The sequence below is a fragment of the Seriola dumerili genome, unplaced genomic scaffold (assembly GCF_002260705.1).
Source record: "Seriola dumerili isolate Sdu_G_001 unplaced genomic scaffold, Sdu_1.0 BDQW01000189.1, whole genome shotgun sequence".
Classification (NCBI taxonomy): Eukaryota; Metazoa; Chordata; class Actinopteri; order Carangiformes; family Carangidae; genus Seriola; species Seriola dumerili.
The window spans coordinates 1,979,243-1,993,126 of record NW_019174444.1 but is presented as its reverse complement, the minus strand read 5'-3'; the positions used below and the strand labels follow the sequence as shown (position 1 = coordinate 1,993,126).

General features: G+C 40.8%; 2 protein-coding genes and 1 long non-coding RNA gene across 3 annotated transcripts; 2 read left to right on the top strand and 1 right to left on the bottom strand.

Annotated features, from left to right (window-relative positions):
• Positions 1-69: 69 nt before the first annotated feature.
• On the bottom strand, positions 70-1,972 carry LOC111227496. The gene is made up of 4 exons (XM_022753016.1): positions 1,918-1,972; positions 497-1,357; positions 278-433; positions 70-128 (listed from the first exon to the last, which is right to left on the bottom strand). Exons 1-4 carry the CDS (start codon positions 1,961-1,963, stop codon positions 70-72), a joined length of 1,122 nt encoding a protein of 373 aa, XP_022608737.1. The 5' UTR covers positions 1,964-1,972.
• A 1,522-nt stretch (positions 1,973-3,494) lies between these two features.
• Positions 3,495-4,600, top strand: LOC111227550. Its single transcript, XR_002665343.1, has 3 exons — positions 3,495-3,786; positions 4,416-4,494; positions 4,580-4,600. It is a non-coding gene; the product is annotated as an uncharacterized LOC111227550 (long non-coding RNA).
• Positions 4,601-4,638: 38 nt separating this feature from the next.
• On the top strand, positions 4,639-13,558 carry LOC111227494 (ubiquitin carboxyl-terminal hydrolase CYLD-like). The gene is made up of 11 exons (XM_022753015.1): positions 4,639-4,758; positions 4,930-5,056; positions 6,891-7,032; positions 7,445-7,555; positions 7,652-7,743; positions 7,836-7,899; positions 8,023-8,155; positions 9,206-9,314; positions 9,425-9,543; positions 11,150-11,366; positions 11,453-13,558. Exons 1-11 carry the CDS (start codon positions 4,639-4,641, stop codon positions 11,635-11,637), a joined length of 1,419 nt encoding a protein of 472 aa, XP_022608736.1. The 3' UTR covers positions 11,638-13,558.
• The last annotated feature ends 326 nt before the right edge of the window (positions 13,559-13,884 follow it).

Sequence of the window (13,884 nt, the reverse complement as noted above, 5' to 3'; positions counted from 1 at the left end):
GATGGGGAAACAACAAGCCCTCCTTTCACTCCTTTGTTGCTTTTTTCAGAAGTCCAGTGGAAGGCAGATCTACGACGAGCCACTGCTGCCCCTGCTGTCGCTGCTCCAGACGTAGTCTGTCCCCCAGCCTTCCAGCGATAACGGCTACTAAGTGAGGGGCTGGTTGCCTTTTTTATTTTAGCAGAGGGAGTAGAGGGTGCTCTGAGTTTTTTGGTGGCCTCTCCCTTTTCAAGAGCTCTCTGAGCAAGAGTCAGGGCTTTGGGTGACAGTGGTTTACGAGACACCTTGGCTTGGACTCCAGCAGAAGAGGAGACCCATTTGTACTTGGAGGTCTTCGGGGCGACGGTGACTGGGCTAAGCTTTCGGGGTAACTTCTTGGCAGGGGTTCTCTTACTGATTGTGAGCGAGGGGGAGCTTCCACTGGCAACTCCAGCTTTTGAGAGTGACATTGGGGCAACAGTTACAGCTTTTCCCGTGAATGAAGAAATAGAGCTACCTTGTCTGGACTCCACTCCTCCCACGTTCTGGCTCTTCACCCAAGTGAACTTGGATTTTTTCATAAAAGATGTACTGACCTGGGCCAGTCTGGTCTGAGATGTGAGGTCAAGGGAAGGTTGTTTTGCTATCTTAAACTGAGCAGTATTGCCAGTCGTAGGAATTGCTGGAGTCAGTTTAGACTCGGTTTTGCTGGTCAGGGGAGGTTTGATCTGTACTTCGGAGCTTCTCTGCTTGGTCAAGGTATTGGTCTTGAGTGAAGATGGCACTTCTGAAGAACCACTGACCATCTTCCCTGGAAGGACAACACGCCTGCTTTCAGTCTTCCGCTGAAATTCTTGAGTCTGTCTGTGTCCCGTTTCATGTTGCAAGCTAGTACCTGTTGAGCTTGAACTTCCTTTTCCATCTTTACACTGCACACTTTTGCACAGGGCGTCTGTGGGTGTTTTCTTTGTTGCATCTTCTATAATCCCTGTGATGCTGCTTACATGTTCCTCTTTCTTCTGTTGAACAATCCTTGACGATAAAGCGGAAGTTTTGGTTCTATGGCTCTCCTCTCCTCTGCTGTGACTGGGCAGTGAGATGCTGCGAGATATAGGCTGGGAACTAGACTGATCCACAGAGAAGGCTGAAGCTGAGTGATGTCCAAAAGAAGACTGAGGGTTCTTGTTTCTCAGAGAGTACGCTTTCCTCCAACTTCCACGGGTCTGAGGAGCATAAAGTCTCCCTCTGGAGCTGTGAGGATGGATGACAGATGCACTATGACCTCTGCCTCTGGCTGATGTTGGAGGTTCTAGATGCCTCTGCTCAGCTCTTTCAAACGGTGCATCACCATGGACACTCTTGTGTTTATTGATGAGATCTGAAAATTAAAAAGAAATGGGGTGATTTGGTTGTCAATCACTTGTAAACTGATAATATGAAAATAAAACCTATTTTAAAGGGTTGTTTCACAAAATAAACAACGTGCAGCAAGGAAATTTAACATTATAGTAATCGACATTCTGATATATTAGATATAACAATATCAAAGTCAAGCAGTTATGATATGATAAACTATGTTTTTTTGACCGTTTACCGGTATGCCTTGAGAACCGACGAGTAAAACTATTAACCTGTTACTGGTAGCTAACCGTTACTAGAATAAATTACTACTTATGTGCTTCTAAACAGAAATTATTAACTAGTATATTAGCTGGATACATGTATAATATCCTATGTTATGAAGGGCAGAGACGTGTCTATTTTTAGCCAAGTGAGTAACGTTGACGGTTGGTTGGAGGAAAAGCTGACGGTTAAAGTTCGTTTTTAAATATCAGAAAGCGCGGGCCGCACATCCTACCAGGAGCTCTCTGTGTATTTTCATCCTTTTAACCCACTGGCTGCTCATACAACTGTCGACATTTACAAAGCAAGACTTACTCTGAAGAAGTTCAATTTGCCTCTTCAACGCTTCTCTCTCCTCCATGTTTACAACCCAAGGGTACGTCATCAAACAGCGACGTGAATATGCCCACGCATATGACGGTATTGATACTGTCCAATCACAGAGTACAGTTAATAGAGGGTTGTGCTCTCAGTCTTGTCTTGCAAGGTGGAGTTTCATTACAGACATATCGTCATGTTGTACACATAGAAGGCGCAGTTATATTATTTATGCAATGTTTGGCAAATATGATACGCCCTGTTTAACGAGGACACCAAATCTTTAAAAAAAAAATATGAAAAAAATGAAATTTTGGTTAAAACAAATTTCCTTAAAATTCCAATTCTTCAAAATAACAGAATACATTTTAAAAACCACAAAGAAAATATATTCCTGGTAAAAAAAATATATCATCATAACAAAAATGTACTACTATAAACCTAAATGTCGTTTTGTTAAATCGCCTCAACTAAAAATGACTAAAAATGTATTTTCTCAATTTAACAAATGAAGGTTTTAAAAAAAGAAGAAAAAAAAGGTTGAAAGCACCCATGCCACGAAACTGTACTTACATGTATGTCTGATTATCTTTATCTCTCAATGAAGACACATTGAGCTTATGTGATTATGATAGAAGAAGCAAATCCAAATGATCAGTAGTTGATTTTAGTATTTTCTTTTGTTATAAACTCAAGTCTAGACTATGTTTTGTTATTTATCTACAGCCTTTGCTTTTCTGTCTCTTTGCCAGAAAGTATTTCCTGTGAAAAATGTCCTCATTTAAGTCTGTGGATTATCCACGATAATTGGAAAGAAAAGCTGCTCTTGTGTAATTTTAATACCATACACACAACAAAGAAATTAGTTCATGTCCAGTGTGCTGGGGTCATATCAGAAATCACAGAGGAAGATAGCTCAAAACCTGAACTATGTGCTTGAATAGATACTGCCAGGGGTAAGTGAGAAAGCGTTTCTAAATTTTTGGAATTTGATTGAACTGACCCCTGAAATTTGGAAGAATTGTTCTGATAATGGGTCAATCAGTTAACAAGGCTGTAAACTGTTGCAATAATTACAAAACAGAGGTGTTAGACAATAATAATATTTTAGCTGTAGACTTGAAACTTTGACTTAAACCAGACTCAAGACTTACTTGAGACTTAAACACATTAAGACTGGTGACCTATAAACACTGACAAAATATTCTTCTGAATGTCATTGTGCCTCTTGGAGTTCTGCCTAAATGTTTTATTAGTACCACCGCTGTAGACTTGAGGCTTCACCTTGACTTAGCCTCTGAAGACTTGAGACTTGACTTGGTTAAGGAGACTTAACAAAACAAAAAAAGACTTAAACAAGCTCTGGTTTCAGCTACTTCTGAATGAAGTTGCAAACGTAGGAACGAGGGAGATACTTACTTGCTCAAAGTACGAATGCTGTACAACCAAATTTAAACACAGCATCATGTGACTAAACCTATTTTCACCTGAACAAAGTTTTTTATGTACTACTCTGGCAAACCCGTGGGTTGCCTGTAAGACAACACTGAGAGATTACCGCCCCCTTTCCACATCCTATAGCACGACGTACTGCAGGTTGTCAACTGATTTCTAAACAAACGAAACTCTTCCTTGTTAACATTAAATGACCTCTTTCGAAGAAATATGTTGTTTAATTGTTTTACAGACTTGTACTAACTTTGCTACAACTGTAACGTTAACCAGAAGAGTGCGAAATACCAGCTGACGTTGCTCTGGAATGAAATGAAAGGGGAAGTGAAACTTATCAAGGCAGCTGGTTGGACATAAACCAAAAGGAGCGGAGATACAACAGAAAGCAAACTTTAAGGTGCTGAACAAGTGAAGGTAATGGTAACTAAGGCCGAGTTTGTCACAAATGTTCGTTTAAGAAAGTGAGGAAAACAGTCTGAGTGGCTCTATATTGAAGTTGTTCCTGTGACTTTACATTTTACGTTTACAGTGTTAGCCTAGTTTCAGTTTGACGTTGTACAATAACAGTGTTCATTATTGTCTTTAGCTAACTCCAGTTTAGCTAGCGGGAGACAAACTGATCTCCAGCTAACTCCAATTTAGCTAGCAGGCGTTCAGCTAACTAGTTGGTTATAGGCGTATTGTTGTTATTTACACGTGTATATAGACTGTGTGTGTGTGTGTGTGTGTGTGTGTGTGTGTGTGTGTGTGTGTGTGTGTGTGTGTGTTTCTGTACAGTACCCAGCTACATCTCCTGGCCTCAGCAACATGATGTACTGTATATGAGGCAATGCTAATAATTATTTTTCAAGTAACTTTTTTTTACACATACTGCAAGTTTCTTTTCGCCATCAGACCATGCTGCCACAGTTCCTATGCTCCTGTTTACTCTTGAGCTCCCTGATACAACCAAACCTTGAGATTTAGAATATATATTCGCCACTTCCTTTGAACACAAGTTCACAGTTTGCAAGACATTAATAAGTTTCCTTTGTTGTTTCCAGGAGACATATGAGAATGGGAAGAGAGGGGGTGAAGTTAGAGTTCAACTAGAGAGTGTCGCGAAGGGAGAGGTTCCTGCAGGTTTGAGCAACTATTTACATGATGAAGTGTGTGGCCATTTCCCACATTTGTGATAAATCTGAGTCAAGTATATTCTTCACTATAGATCCAGAGAGCATGGACGTTGAATCACTGCCAGTGGAACCAAACACTGATGATCTGTACATGGGTCTGACTGTGAACTCTCTGGTAGAGGTGACTTTGGGTGCAGGAAATTCATATGGAATCATCCGCTGGATCGGCACTCTGACTGATTCAGGGATAATCATGGCCGGACTTGAGCTGGTAATCTTTATACTGACATATTATTGTGCAGATTTAAAGCTAAAAAGTACCTGCCTGGCAACAATTGAAACTATTATACAGCTGAAGTCAGAAGTTTACATACACTAAGGTTGAAGTCATTAAAACTAAATTTTTAACCACTCTACAAATTTCATCTTCTTTAATCTGCAGGAGGAAGAGAGGGGAGTGAGTGATGGCACCTTTAAAGACAAGCGTATCTTCACATGTCCTTACAAGAGAGCTCTGTTTGCGAAGCTGAGCTCTCTGCTTCCTGACTCACGCTTTCAAGCCAGTCACAGTGAGAAGATGCCAAAACAGGAATACACAGTTCGAACAGGATTGATGAAGTTACTTCTACCTCCTCTTGTTCACAGTAGATTATACCAAACTTCATGTGTTTCAATTTACAGTTTTGACTGTGGGGACATTTATACCCTTTTTACACCAAAATTGGCAGGTAGAAGCAGTTTTTTAAACACAGGAAAACCATCTAATAAAAGCCTCTAGCAACTTCAGGAAACAAAAGTTGCTGGGAGGGTGAGGTTGGGCATGGTTTGATTTGTCTGACACACTACTAAAAGGATTTGCTGCCAGTCCTAAATATGCACAAAACAAAAACCTTTATTAACAAAAAGATCAACTTATTATATCGTGCACAAACTTATGATCAAAATAACTACAGCAATCAAAAAGAAAGTGGCTGTAAACAAAAAATACAACGACCCATTCACTCCCACTCCACCTCCCACACACAGGTGAACAGGAGCTTAAATCAACTCCTAATATCCATGGCATCACCCATGATGCCACACAGTGATTGCACCAAAACAATGACATTAATAAATTTTATCACAAAGACTAATGAATAACAATATATAAACCATAACTACCCAAAATATAAACCACAAAATCCAGTCCTCTTTGGAAATCATTCATGGCTTCTACAAAGCCCATTGACCTCTTTTCCACTGCCAGTCAAATATGCCATTCTGTCCGGACTGAGGACACACACAACTGCAAGGAGCAATGTCACAACATGCACTTACAGAGCACACGCACACTGCCGCAGGGGAGAAAGAGTGAGCTGCTAGCCACCGTGCAAACTGGTGAAATGGATATGTCACATCTCCAAAAATGAGTCAGTCCCCATAGATTCCCATGTTAGGGGGGGGTTCTTACATAACTAACTTAAGTTCTGCATAATTGAGGGCGTGCAGCTTTCAGTGACAATTATTCAAATGTATGCCTGCCACAAGCCGGGATGAACTGGTGTCTTGGTCCCATACACGCCCCTCTGCTTTGCCCATTTTTGTATTAGCCGGGAGTTCGGTGGAATCACGTACTGGCAAAATGGCGACGACGGAATGACCCACTCTGAGCTTCAAAACCACTATTCAGAAACCTATGTGGGACGTCATGGAGGCTATGTCCATCTTTATTTACAGTCTCTGGTTTAACAGCACCATGCTGTACAGGTGACAGGTGTGTTTACAGTGTTTGTGCTCTGCAAGATGTTACAGCAGGAAAAGGGACAAAAATTTGCATGTTCATTTGGGTGTTATGTTTACAGAGCCAGAGCCAATAAATACCTGCATCTACAGAGTCATTTCACCCAGGTGTGAATGCCGATTGTTCCCTTTTCCATTGCCAACAAAAGCCTGATGTCAGCGGATCTTGGCAGGTGTTTGACCAGTGGAAAAGGGGATTTAGTGCCCTCTTGTGGACACAGTGGTCCTGGTGGCAGCAGAGTGACAAATAGTTTGGATAAGTCCAACCTTTGTATTGTTTACTGTCCACTTATTTGAAGGATGTATTTTAAAAAAAATAATGGCAACAAAATTTTGCAAAAGATAATTTTTGTAGAGTTCTAACCTTTGTCCCAATCACCATTAAAAATAGTAAATAGAGAAATTAGTAAAAGTGAAATGTACAATATACAGAGATATTGTACATTCAGTTCACAGTGTATTTTTTGTTTTGCAAATTACATACGTAATTTATATAACATTGTTGTGTAATGATTTAGGGTTTGATGTGTTTACATGCATCTCCAGCTGGACCTACTTGCTGTGTAATGTGTTATGGTTTGATGTGACATAATAATTTCTGTGTGTGATTGTGTGTTGCGTCAGAAAGAGAAGCAGAGCACAGCACAGGGAAGTTGGAGACTGTTCCTCCCATCACCACTGAGCAGGTTAACCAGATTCTGATTGGACGAATGAAGGGGATCCAAGGCCACTGCAACTCCTGCTACATGGATGCTGCCCTCTTCAGGTCAGGATGATGAATATATGATGAGCAATAAGATGGATTGTGATGCATGCAGATGCTTTTCATTCATTCCTATATTCCAGACAGATGTTAGTTTCTGTACACGGTGGAATTTAACTTGTACAGACTTATAACCTGCTTGAGTTTATGAACTAGTTCTGTGAACAATATTTTTAGGAAAGGTTTTACTATAGACACTGATAACAAAATTGTAATCAGACAGCATTTTCAAAACTCTCTTTTCTCTGTGGGTCACCTGCTGAACTGTAGCAAACAACAATCAAATTCACATAGCTCATGAAGGCAATAGTTTGAAAAGCTGAGCAGCCCTGAATTTAATGCAGAGTTTTGCTTTTTGTCGTACTGTCATGTGACTTTTCTCGTGTCAACCCACTGTTCTTTTCTGTGTTTTCAGTTTGTTTTCCTGCTCCTCTGTGCTGGACTCGATGCTGTTTAAATCAACAGCACCTCGAGATACCCCAATTCAGAACACACTACTCCATGACATTGTCAACCCCCTCCGAAGGTGCTTTTATGTATTTTATATTTTATGTATTTTGCAAAATATTTAATTCAATTTGTAAAAAAAACACTCATGTTATGTTGTGTGTGTTGTTTGCAGTAAGGGCTTTGTGGAAGGACGGCACATCATGAAGCTGCGGCAGCAGCTGCAGAAACATGGCTACAGTCACTCCTTCACCACGGATGAGAAAGGTCAGTGTGACGTGCAGAGTTGTTGAAAGCTTAAAATCACATGATATGTTATTTGGTTTAAAGTGACTGTTGATGTGACTGTTGCCTTTTAGACCCAGAGGAGTTCCTCATTGTCATCATGCACCATATTCTCGCCCTGGACCCTCTACTCAAACTGTACGCTCACAACACCACTGCTAAACACTTACATACTAATGTCCCACCATATAGCTCACGTATAATGAATTGTGACAACTCCTTCATGAGATGGTTGTTAATTACTCGTCTTCTCCCATTTAGCTCAGCTCATGGTAAAGTGCAGGATAGTTACTGCTATCAGATCTTCCCGGACCAGAACCACAGTCTGGTGCTGCCTACAGTCCAGCAGCTGCTGGAACATTCTTTCCACAGTTCAGGACTCAAACTGGCAGAGGTGAGACCCCCCTGGATTTCTTTTTATGTTTATATATATATGCAGTTCTCAAAATAGTTAATGCATTTCCCATAATATTAAATCACTTGTGCAAAAGACTCTAAATCAAAACCTTGTTCACATGTGTCAAAACATGCAAAGTCAGTCAATCACTTCAACATTGTCACTAAAGAATTAAACCTTTTCACCAGAGCTTCAAGACTTAGACGCCAAATGTTTTGATAAAAACCTGACTGACTTCAGAAAAAGAGAACTGCAAAAATATAGAGTAAAAATGCTCAGACACAACACTGTACTGCAGTTACAACAGTAACATGTTGGAAAAATAACTATATTCTGTGTCAACATTGCATTAGTGATTATTGTACTGTGAACATTTCAACCTCTCAGAAGATCACTTTAGAACACTGTATGGAAATGTACTATATATACTAGCCTATGGAAAACAGAGGAGCTTTAGATTTAGAACATGGTGTATCCAAAAAATTCCTATACTGAAAAAGTGTTTGGTATTTGATGCAAATACTTGGATTTTAGATGTTTTTACCGTATGATATTTTCAATGCAGTGTTTCATTTTGTGGCACTTTGCATTTTGTGTGCATTTTTAGATGTGTGTAGAGTTTTGAAAAAATTAGACAGTTAAAAAAAACTATCTGTAAATTCACAGAATACAGCTGCTGTAGCTGAGGAAAGCAAAATGATAAACGTGGAACTATGCATTAGAAAATAGACAAAGAAATATGCAATCAAACTTAGAACATAGCATCAATTATAGTACAGTAAATTCACACCACATATAGTTTATATCTATGTGTGTGCGTGCGTGTATGTGTGTGTGTGTGTGACTGGCCTTGCTCTTTTAATACATATTTGAAGAAAGTTCAAGGTGATTTAATTGAAAACAATAATGCAATGCACAACAGTATCAAAGTGAGTGAGAGGTCTGTCATTCTATCTGATGAAGGAACAAACTTTCCAGTAGCTGGCTCTGTCGGACAAAGATTCTCTCATCTCCTGGACTTCTTATTTCCTTGTCTTATCTTTACAGGTGCCCTCCTGCCTCATCCTCCAGATGCCTCGCTTTGGAAAGAAATTCAAGATGTTTGAAAAAATCGTTCCCTCTCTGGAGCTGGACGTCACTGACCTCCTTTCTGAAGGTTTACAGACACATATGCACAGTGCACACAGACTAACATGTAAAAAAACACAAGTGAATACAACATGTGGTGTGTGTGTGTGTGTGTGTGTGTGTGTGTGTGTTTTTCAGGTCCTCAGCAGTGCGTCCTGTGTGGACACCTGGCTGAGGAAGAGTGCACCAACTGTTTTAAAGATCCCCTCTTCAGCCAGACAGGATTCAAAGTCTTCTGCAAGATGTGCTCATCTCAGGTTTGTGTCATTGTCTGGACACCTGTGTGATTTTATCTGCAAGGGCTGTAATACAGGGAGGAAACAAACAAATATCTATAGAAAATAAAAGCTATCAGAATCATCATTGAACTATACAGTCAAATAGACTGCATAGTTTAATGCTGATTCATTACATATTAAAACCACCTCCTGAATATTATGTAGGTCCCCGTCATGCCCCCAAAACAGCTCTGACCCATCGCGGCATGGACTCCACAAGACCTCTGAAGGTGTTCCTGTGGTATCAGGCACCAGCTCTTTTAAGTCCTGTAAGTTGCGAGATGGGGCCTCCATTGATTAGACTTGTTCTTCCAGCACATCCCACAGAGGCTCAATCAGATTGAGATCAGGGGAATTTGGAGGCCAAGACAACACCTTGAACTCTTTGTCATGTTCGTCTCAGCATTCCTGAACAATTCTTGCAGTGTGGCAGGGTGCATTGTCCTGCTTAAGAGGCCACTGGCATAAATGAATACCATTGCCAGCAATGTTGTTCTAGTAATGTGTAGGTAGGTGATATTTAATCGGATTAAATGCCACGAACCAAGGTTTCCCAGCAGAGCATCACACTCCCTCCGACAGCTTGCCTCTTTCTTCCCCAGGTAAACGATGCTCACACACACCCGGCCGTCCACATGACGTAAGAGAATGACTAATCAGACCAGGCTACCTACTACCATATCACCATGGTCCAGCCCTGATGCTAACATGCCTATCTTAGGCGCTTTCAGCAGTGGACAGGGGTCAGCATGGGCACTTGACCAGTCTGCGGCTACGCAGCCCCATATGAGCAAGCTGCAATGCACTGTGTTTTCTGCAAGCTTTAGCATAGCCAACATTGAGGTTTTCAGCAGTTTGTGGTACAGTAGCTCTTCTGTGGGATTACGCCACATGGGACAGCCTCCCCATGGTAACAATGTGCCTTGGCCGCCTATGACCCTGTCACCAGTTCACCAACTGTCCTTCCGTGGACTACTTTTAGTAGGTACTGACCACTGCATACCAGGAATGAGTCTGACTCAAGTCCTGATTTTCTAGACTCGTGACTCAAATTGGACTTCAGCATTGATGACCTGGGAGTTGAGCCTTGACCGCATTCAGACTAGGAAGTTAGAGAGGACGATACTTTTTTTGCTAGTTTTAGTGTGTTTATGCATACTTTCAACTGCATTTGTTTGGCTATTGTGTCACGCAGTAAATAAACTCCATTTGAAATGGTGATCTTACTTAAATACTGGTATGACCAACAATACATATCAAACAGAGGGAATTCTTGAAAGAAAGACGTGCCTCTAATAAATGCAAGTCACCTTAAGCAGTTGAGGTAAATAAAGGTCCCAATCAGATTTTCAGGAAGTACAGAAGTTGAAAATTCTTGTGGATCCACTGTCAACACACCCTGATGACGTAATAGAGACTCTTTGCGTTTTGTCATTTTGAAATAGCAGTGGCCAGTGGGAAAAGTGTAACACTTGCTCAGTCACAGACATTCATGGATATAACCAAACATAAGACTATAGAAGAAAATAGAAAATGACAATGATCATTAATTCATTCATCATTGTTAATTTGTCTTTCTCTTTAGGTGCATTCTCATTCGCAGCGCCGGTCCCACCAGCCAGCCGCTCTGGACGTTCCCAAAGGTTACCTGGATCACGGCAAATCTCACACACAGATGACCAGGGACAAACTGGTGCTGTTTGCTGTGCTCTGCATCGAGACGAGCCACTACGCGTCCTTCATCAAATACGGACCGAACAGTGAAGACTGGATCTTCTTCGACAGCATGGCGGACAGACAAGGTGAGTCGGCCTGTTTTTATGCACAGTCTCATCACAGGCATCAGTTTGACAAATACTCTTGGGCTCAGTTGTGTCATTGTGTTCAGGAGAAAGAGAAGTCTTCTACATCCCCAAGGTGCAAAACTGCCCTGAGGTCGGCACATACCTGGAAATGTCTCTCGACGAGCTGGCCAATCAGGTGCCTCGAGATATGAAAGGTGTGGCCAAGCGTCTCTTCTGTGATGCCTACATGTACCTGTATCAGAGCACCAGCATGTGCCTGTATCAATGAAAACCCCTCGGCTTACTCATCGCACAACTTGTTGATTAGAAAAAAAATACTGTTTCCTTCATTGTTTGTGTAATTTCATTTTGCTTGAATGCTTTGCTGTTCTTTTATGAATGTGAAATACACACATGAACATTTAAAACTTGTACAATTTTCTGCTTTGTTGTGGGGAAAGTTTATCAGGCTTGCATAATTTATAACAATATTGTTTTACTTCTGTAATGTTGAATTAAGAAATTATTAAGGCCAATGTCAAATAACATAAACCAGACTTAAGTGAAAATAAGTCCAGTTCTTCTATGGCCCATGCCCATCTCTCCACCAAGTGCAGTGCATTTTTTTTCTATTTACACAAACTTTTTCTCACTACAACTCTACTTAAAAGTAGAAAAGGCAACTGTATCCTCTTGAACAATTTCCACCCTGCACAAATTGGATGAATTGTGGCAGTTCGGTTCCAGAAAATCTTGGTTTCAGGTGAGGTTGGTCCTGCCTGATATACATTTGTGATCACTACGAGGGTCTTCTTGAGATTTGGATCTCATGCTAGTCTGTATAGCAATGCTCTGTAGGTAGCTGTCTGGTGTACCTGGAACACCTGTAGCGTCCAGTATGTTCCCGGGCATAAGTCTTGGCTGCAAACTAACCACTCACTGCTCTTCAACACAAGCACCCCACATTCTGCGTTGATGTCATCTTATCTAAGATCTTATGTCATCTTAGTTCATCCTTTTGTTTTGCACCTTAAAAGACCTGCAATCACATCCTTTACTCATGCACACCACACCAGATGTTGTATATTGAATTTAGCACTTTAATTCGGTTTAAGTTGGTCTGTTAAAAATATTCTTTATTAATTGTTATCTGTGGTGTGTGTGTCTGCATTTTGTTGTGTCCACCTGAGCACGGTCATAACACATTGTAAACAAGTCTGAGGCATTAAATCTGTATTGTCAGTGTGTTTTCTATAGGGTGCAGAAAGTAAATAAAGTTACAAAATGGTGAGGGCTACATGGAAAGGAGGTGCATAAGAGAAAGGGAAAAGAAGGGGAGAAAGAGTGTAGGAAAGGCAGCGAGAAACAATATTAAAAGACAAGTAAACAAAAGCACAGAGAACTGGGGAAAAAAAACTAAAGAAATTAAAAGGACAAGGGAAGTAGAGAGGGAAAGGGAAAATGACAAAGAAAAATAGGGACAGGGTTGAAGCTATGCATTTGACTATGAGTAACAGAACCACAGGAATAGGAATAGAGAACAGGGGAGATAGACAGAAGGAAAAAGTAAGGAAAATAAGACATGAACAGAGTGTAACAAGAACAGATAGTAAGACAGAAGGAAATTGCAATGGGATCACATCAGCCACGCCTGTCAACATGTTGACCTTCTGACCCATGAGTAATCAGACTACACCCATCTTCAAACTTGGACTTCTTTTTGATCTAAACTACACTCCTGTAAAGTTTTGTGACTGTATCTTGCACAGTTGCGATTAAAATCTGTCCACAGACTGACAGTCATTCTAAAACACCTGCCACCTCTGTGGTAGTTCCTGCTACAGTAGCAGGCTCCAGGACCACATTTTTCCTTGATGACACACACACACACACACCCCACCCCACCCCACAAGTATAGTGGGTGCCTAGTTTGCCGACCCCACAAATATAGTAAAATAAGGCCACACACACAGACAGACTTACATGGAGGTTTTACTAGTAGTAAGTGGCCACAGTAAAGGTTTTAGCACAAGTGAGGAAAATGAGATTGGCAGAAGCAATGACTTGGCTTCATTGACTATGGCCAGTTGGAAGAAGGGTGAGAGAATTCCAAGAGTAAATTAATCAATTGAACAACCTACGAAGATATTTTGGTTGTGTATCAAAGGGAATAAATAACTTAAATACTATTTAATTAAATTGAGAGCTGTAGACTCTTATAGACTTCTATAGCAGAAGCAGTGAACTCTCCCTGTTTAGCATCTTCACAAATAAAGTGACGGTTTCACAACTGTGAAAGTGGTGCTGTTTCTCAAATAAGATACTTAATTCAGTGCACTGGCGTGTAGTACACAGTGTACACAGTACACTCACTCACTGGCGTAATGTGTGAATTTCAAAAGGGTAAATACTACCGTTGTACACTTAACGGAAATGACGATCGCAACAAGTGACCGCGATGGTGGACGCCCACCAGCCGGCTGCTTTGCTCACTTGACTTCAAAATAAACGTCTTCCTTTCCTTTGCGTGCCTTCG

Excerpts from the sequence above, each read along its gene's own strand:
- LOC111227496 (XM_022753016.1), bottom strand. The coding sequence starts at position 1,963 with ATGGAGGAGAGAGAAGCGTTGAAGAGGCAAATTGAACTTCTTCAGA. Across the intron at positions 434-496 it reads AGGAGTGGAGTCCAGACAAG|CTGGAGTTGCCAGTGGAAGC; the intron begins GTAGCTCTATTT and ends CACTCTCAAAAG. Across the intron at positions 129-277 it reads AGTCCAAGCCAAGGTGTCTC|GCTGGGGGACAGACTACGTC; the intron begins GTAAACCACTGT and ends TATCGCTGGAAG.
- LOC111227494 (XM_022753015.1), top strand. The coding sequence starts at position 4,639 with ATGGGTCTGACTGTGAACTCTCTGGTAGAGGTGACTTTGGGTGCAGGA. Across the intron at positions 4,759-4,929 it reads TCATGGCCGGACTTGAGCTG|GAGGAAGAGAGGGGAGTGAG; the intron begins GTAATCTTTATA and ends TTTAATCTGCAG. Across the intron at positions 7,900-8,022 it reads CTGGACCCTCTACTCAAACT|CTCAGCTCATGGTAAAGTGC; the intron begins GTACGCTCACAA and ends TCTCCCATTTAG.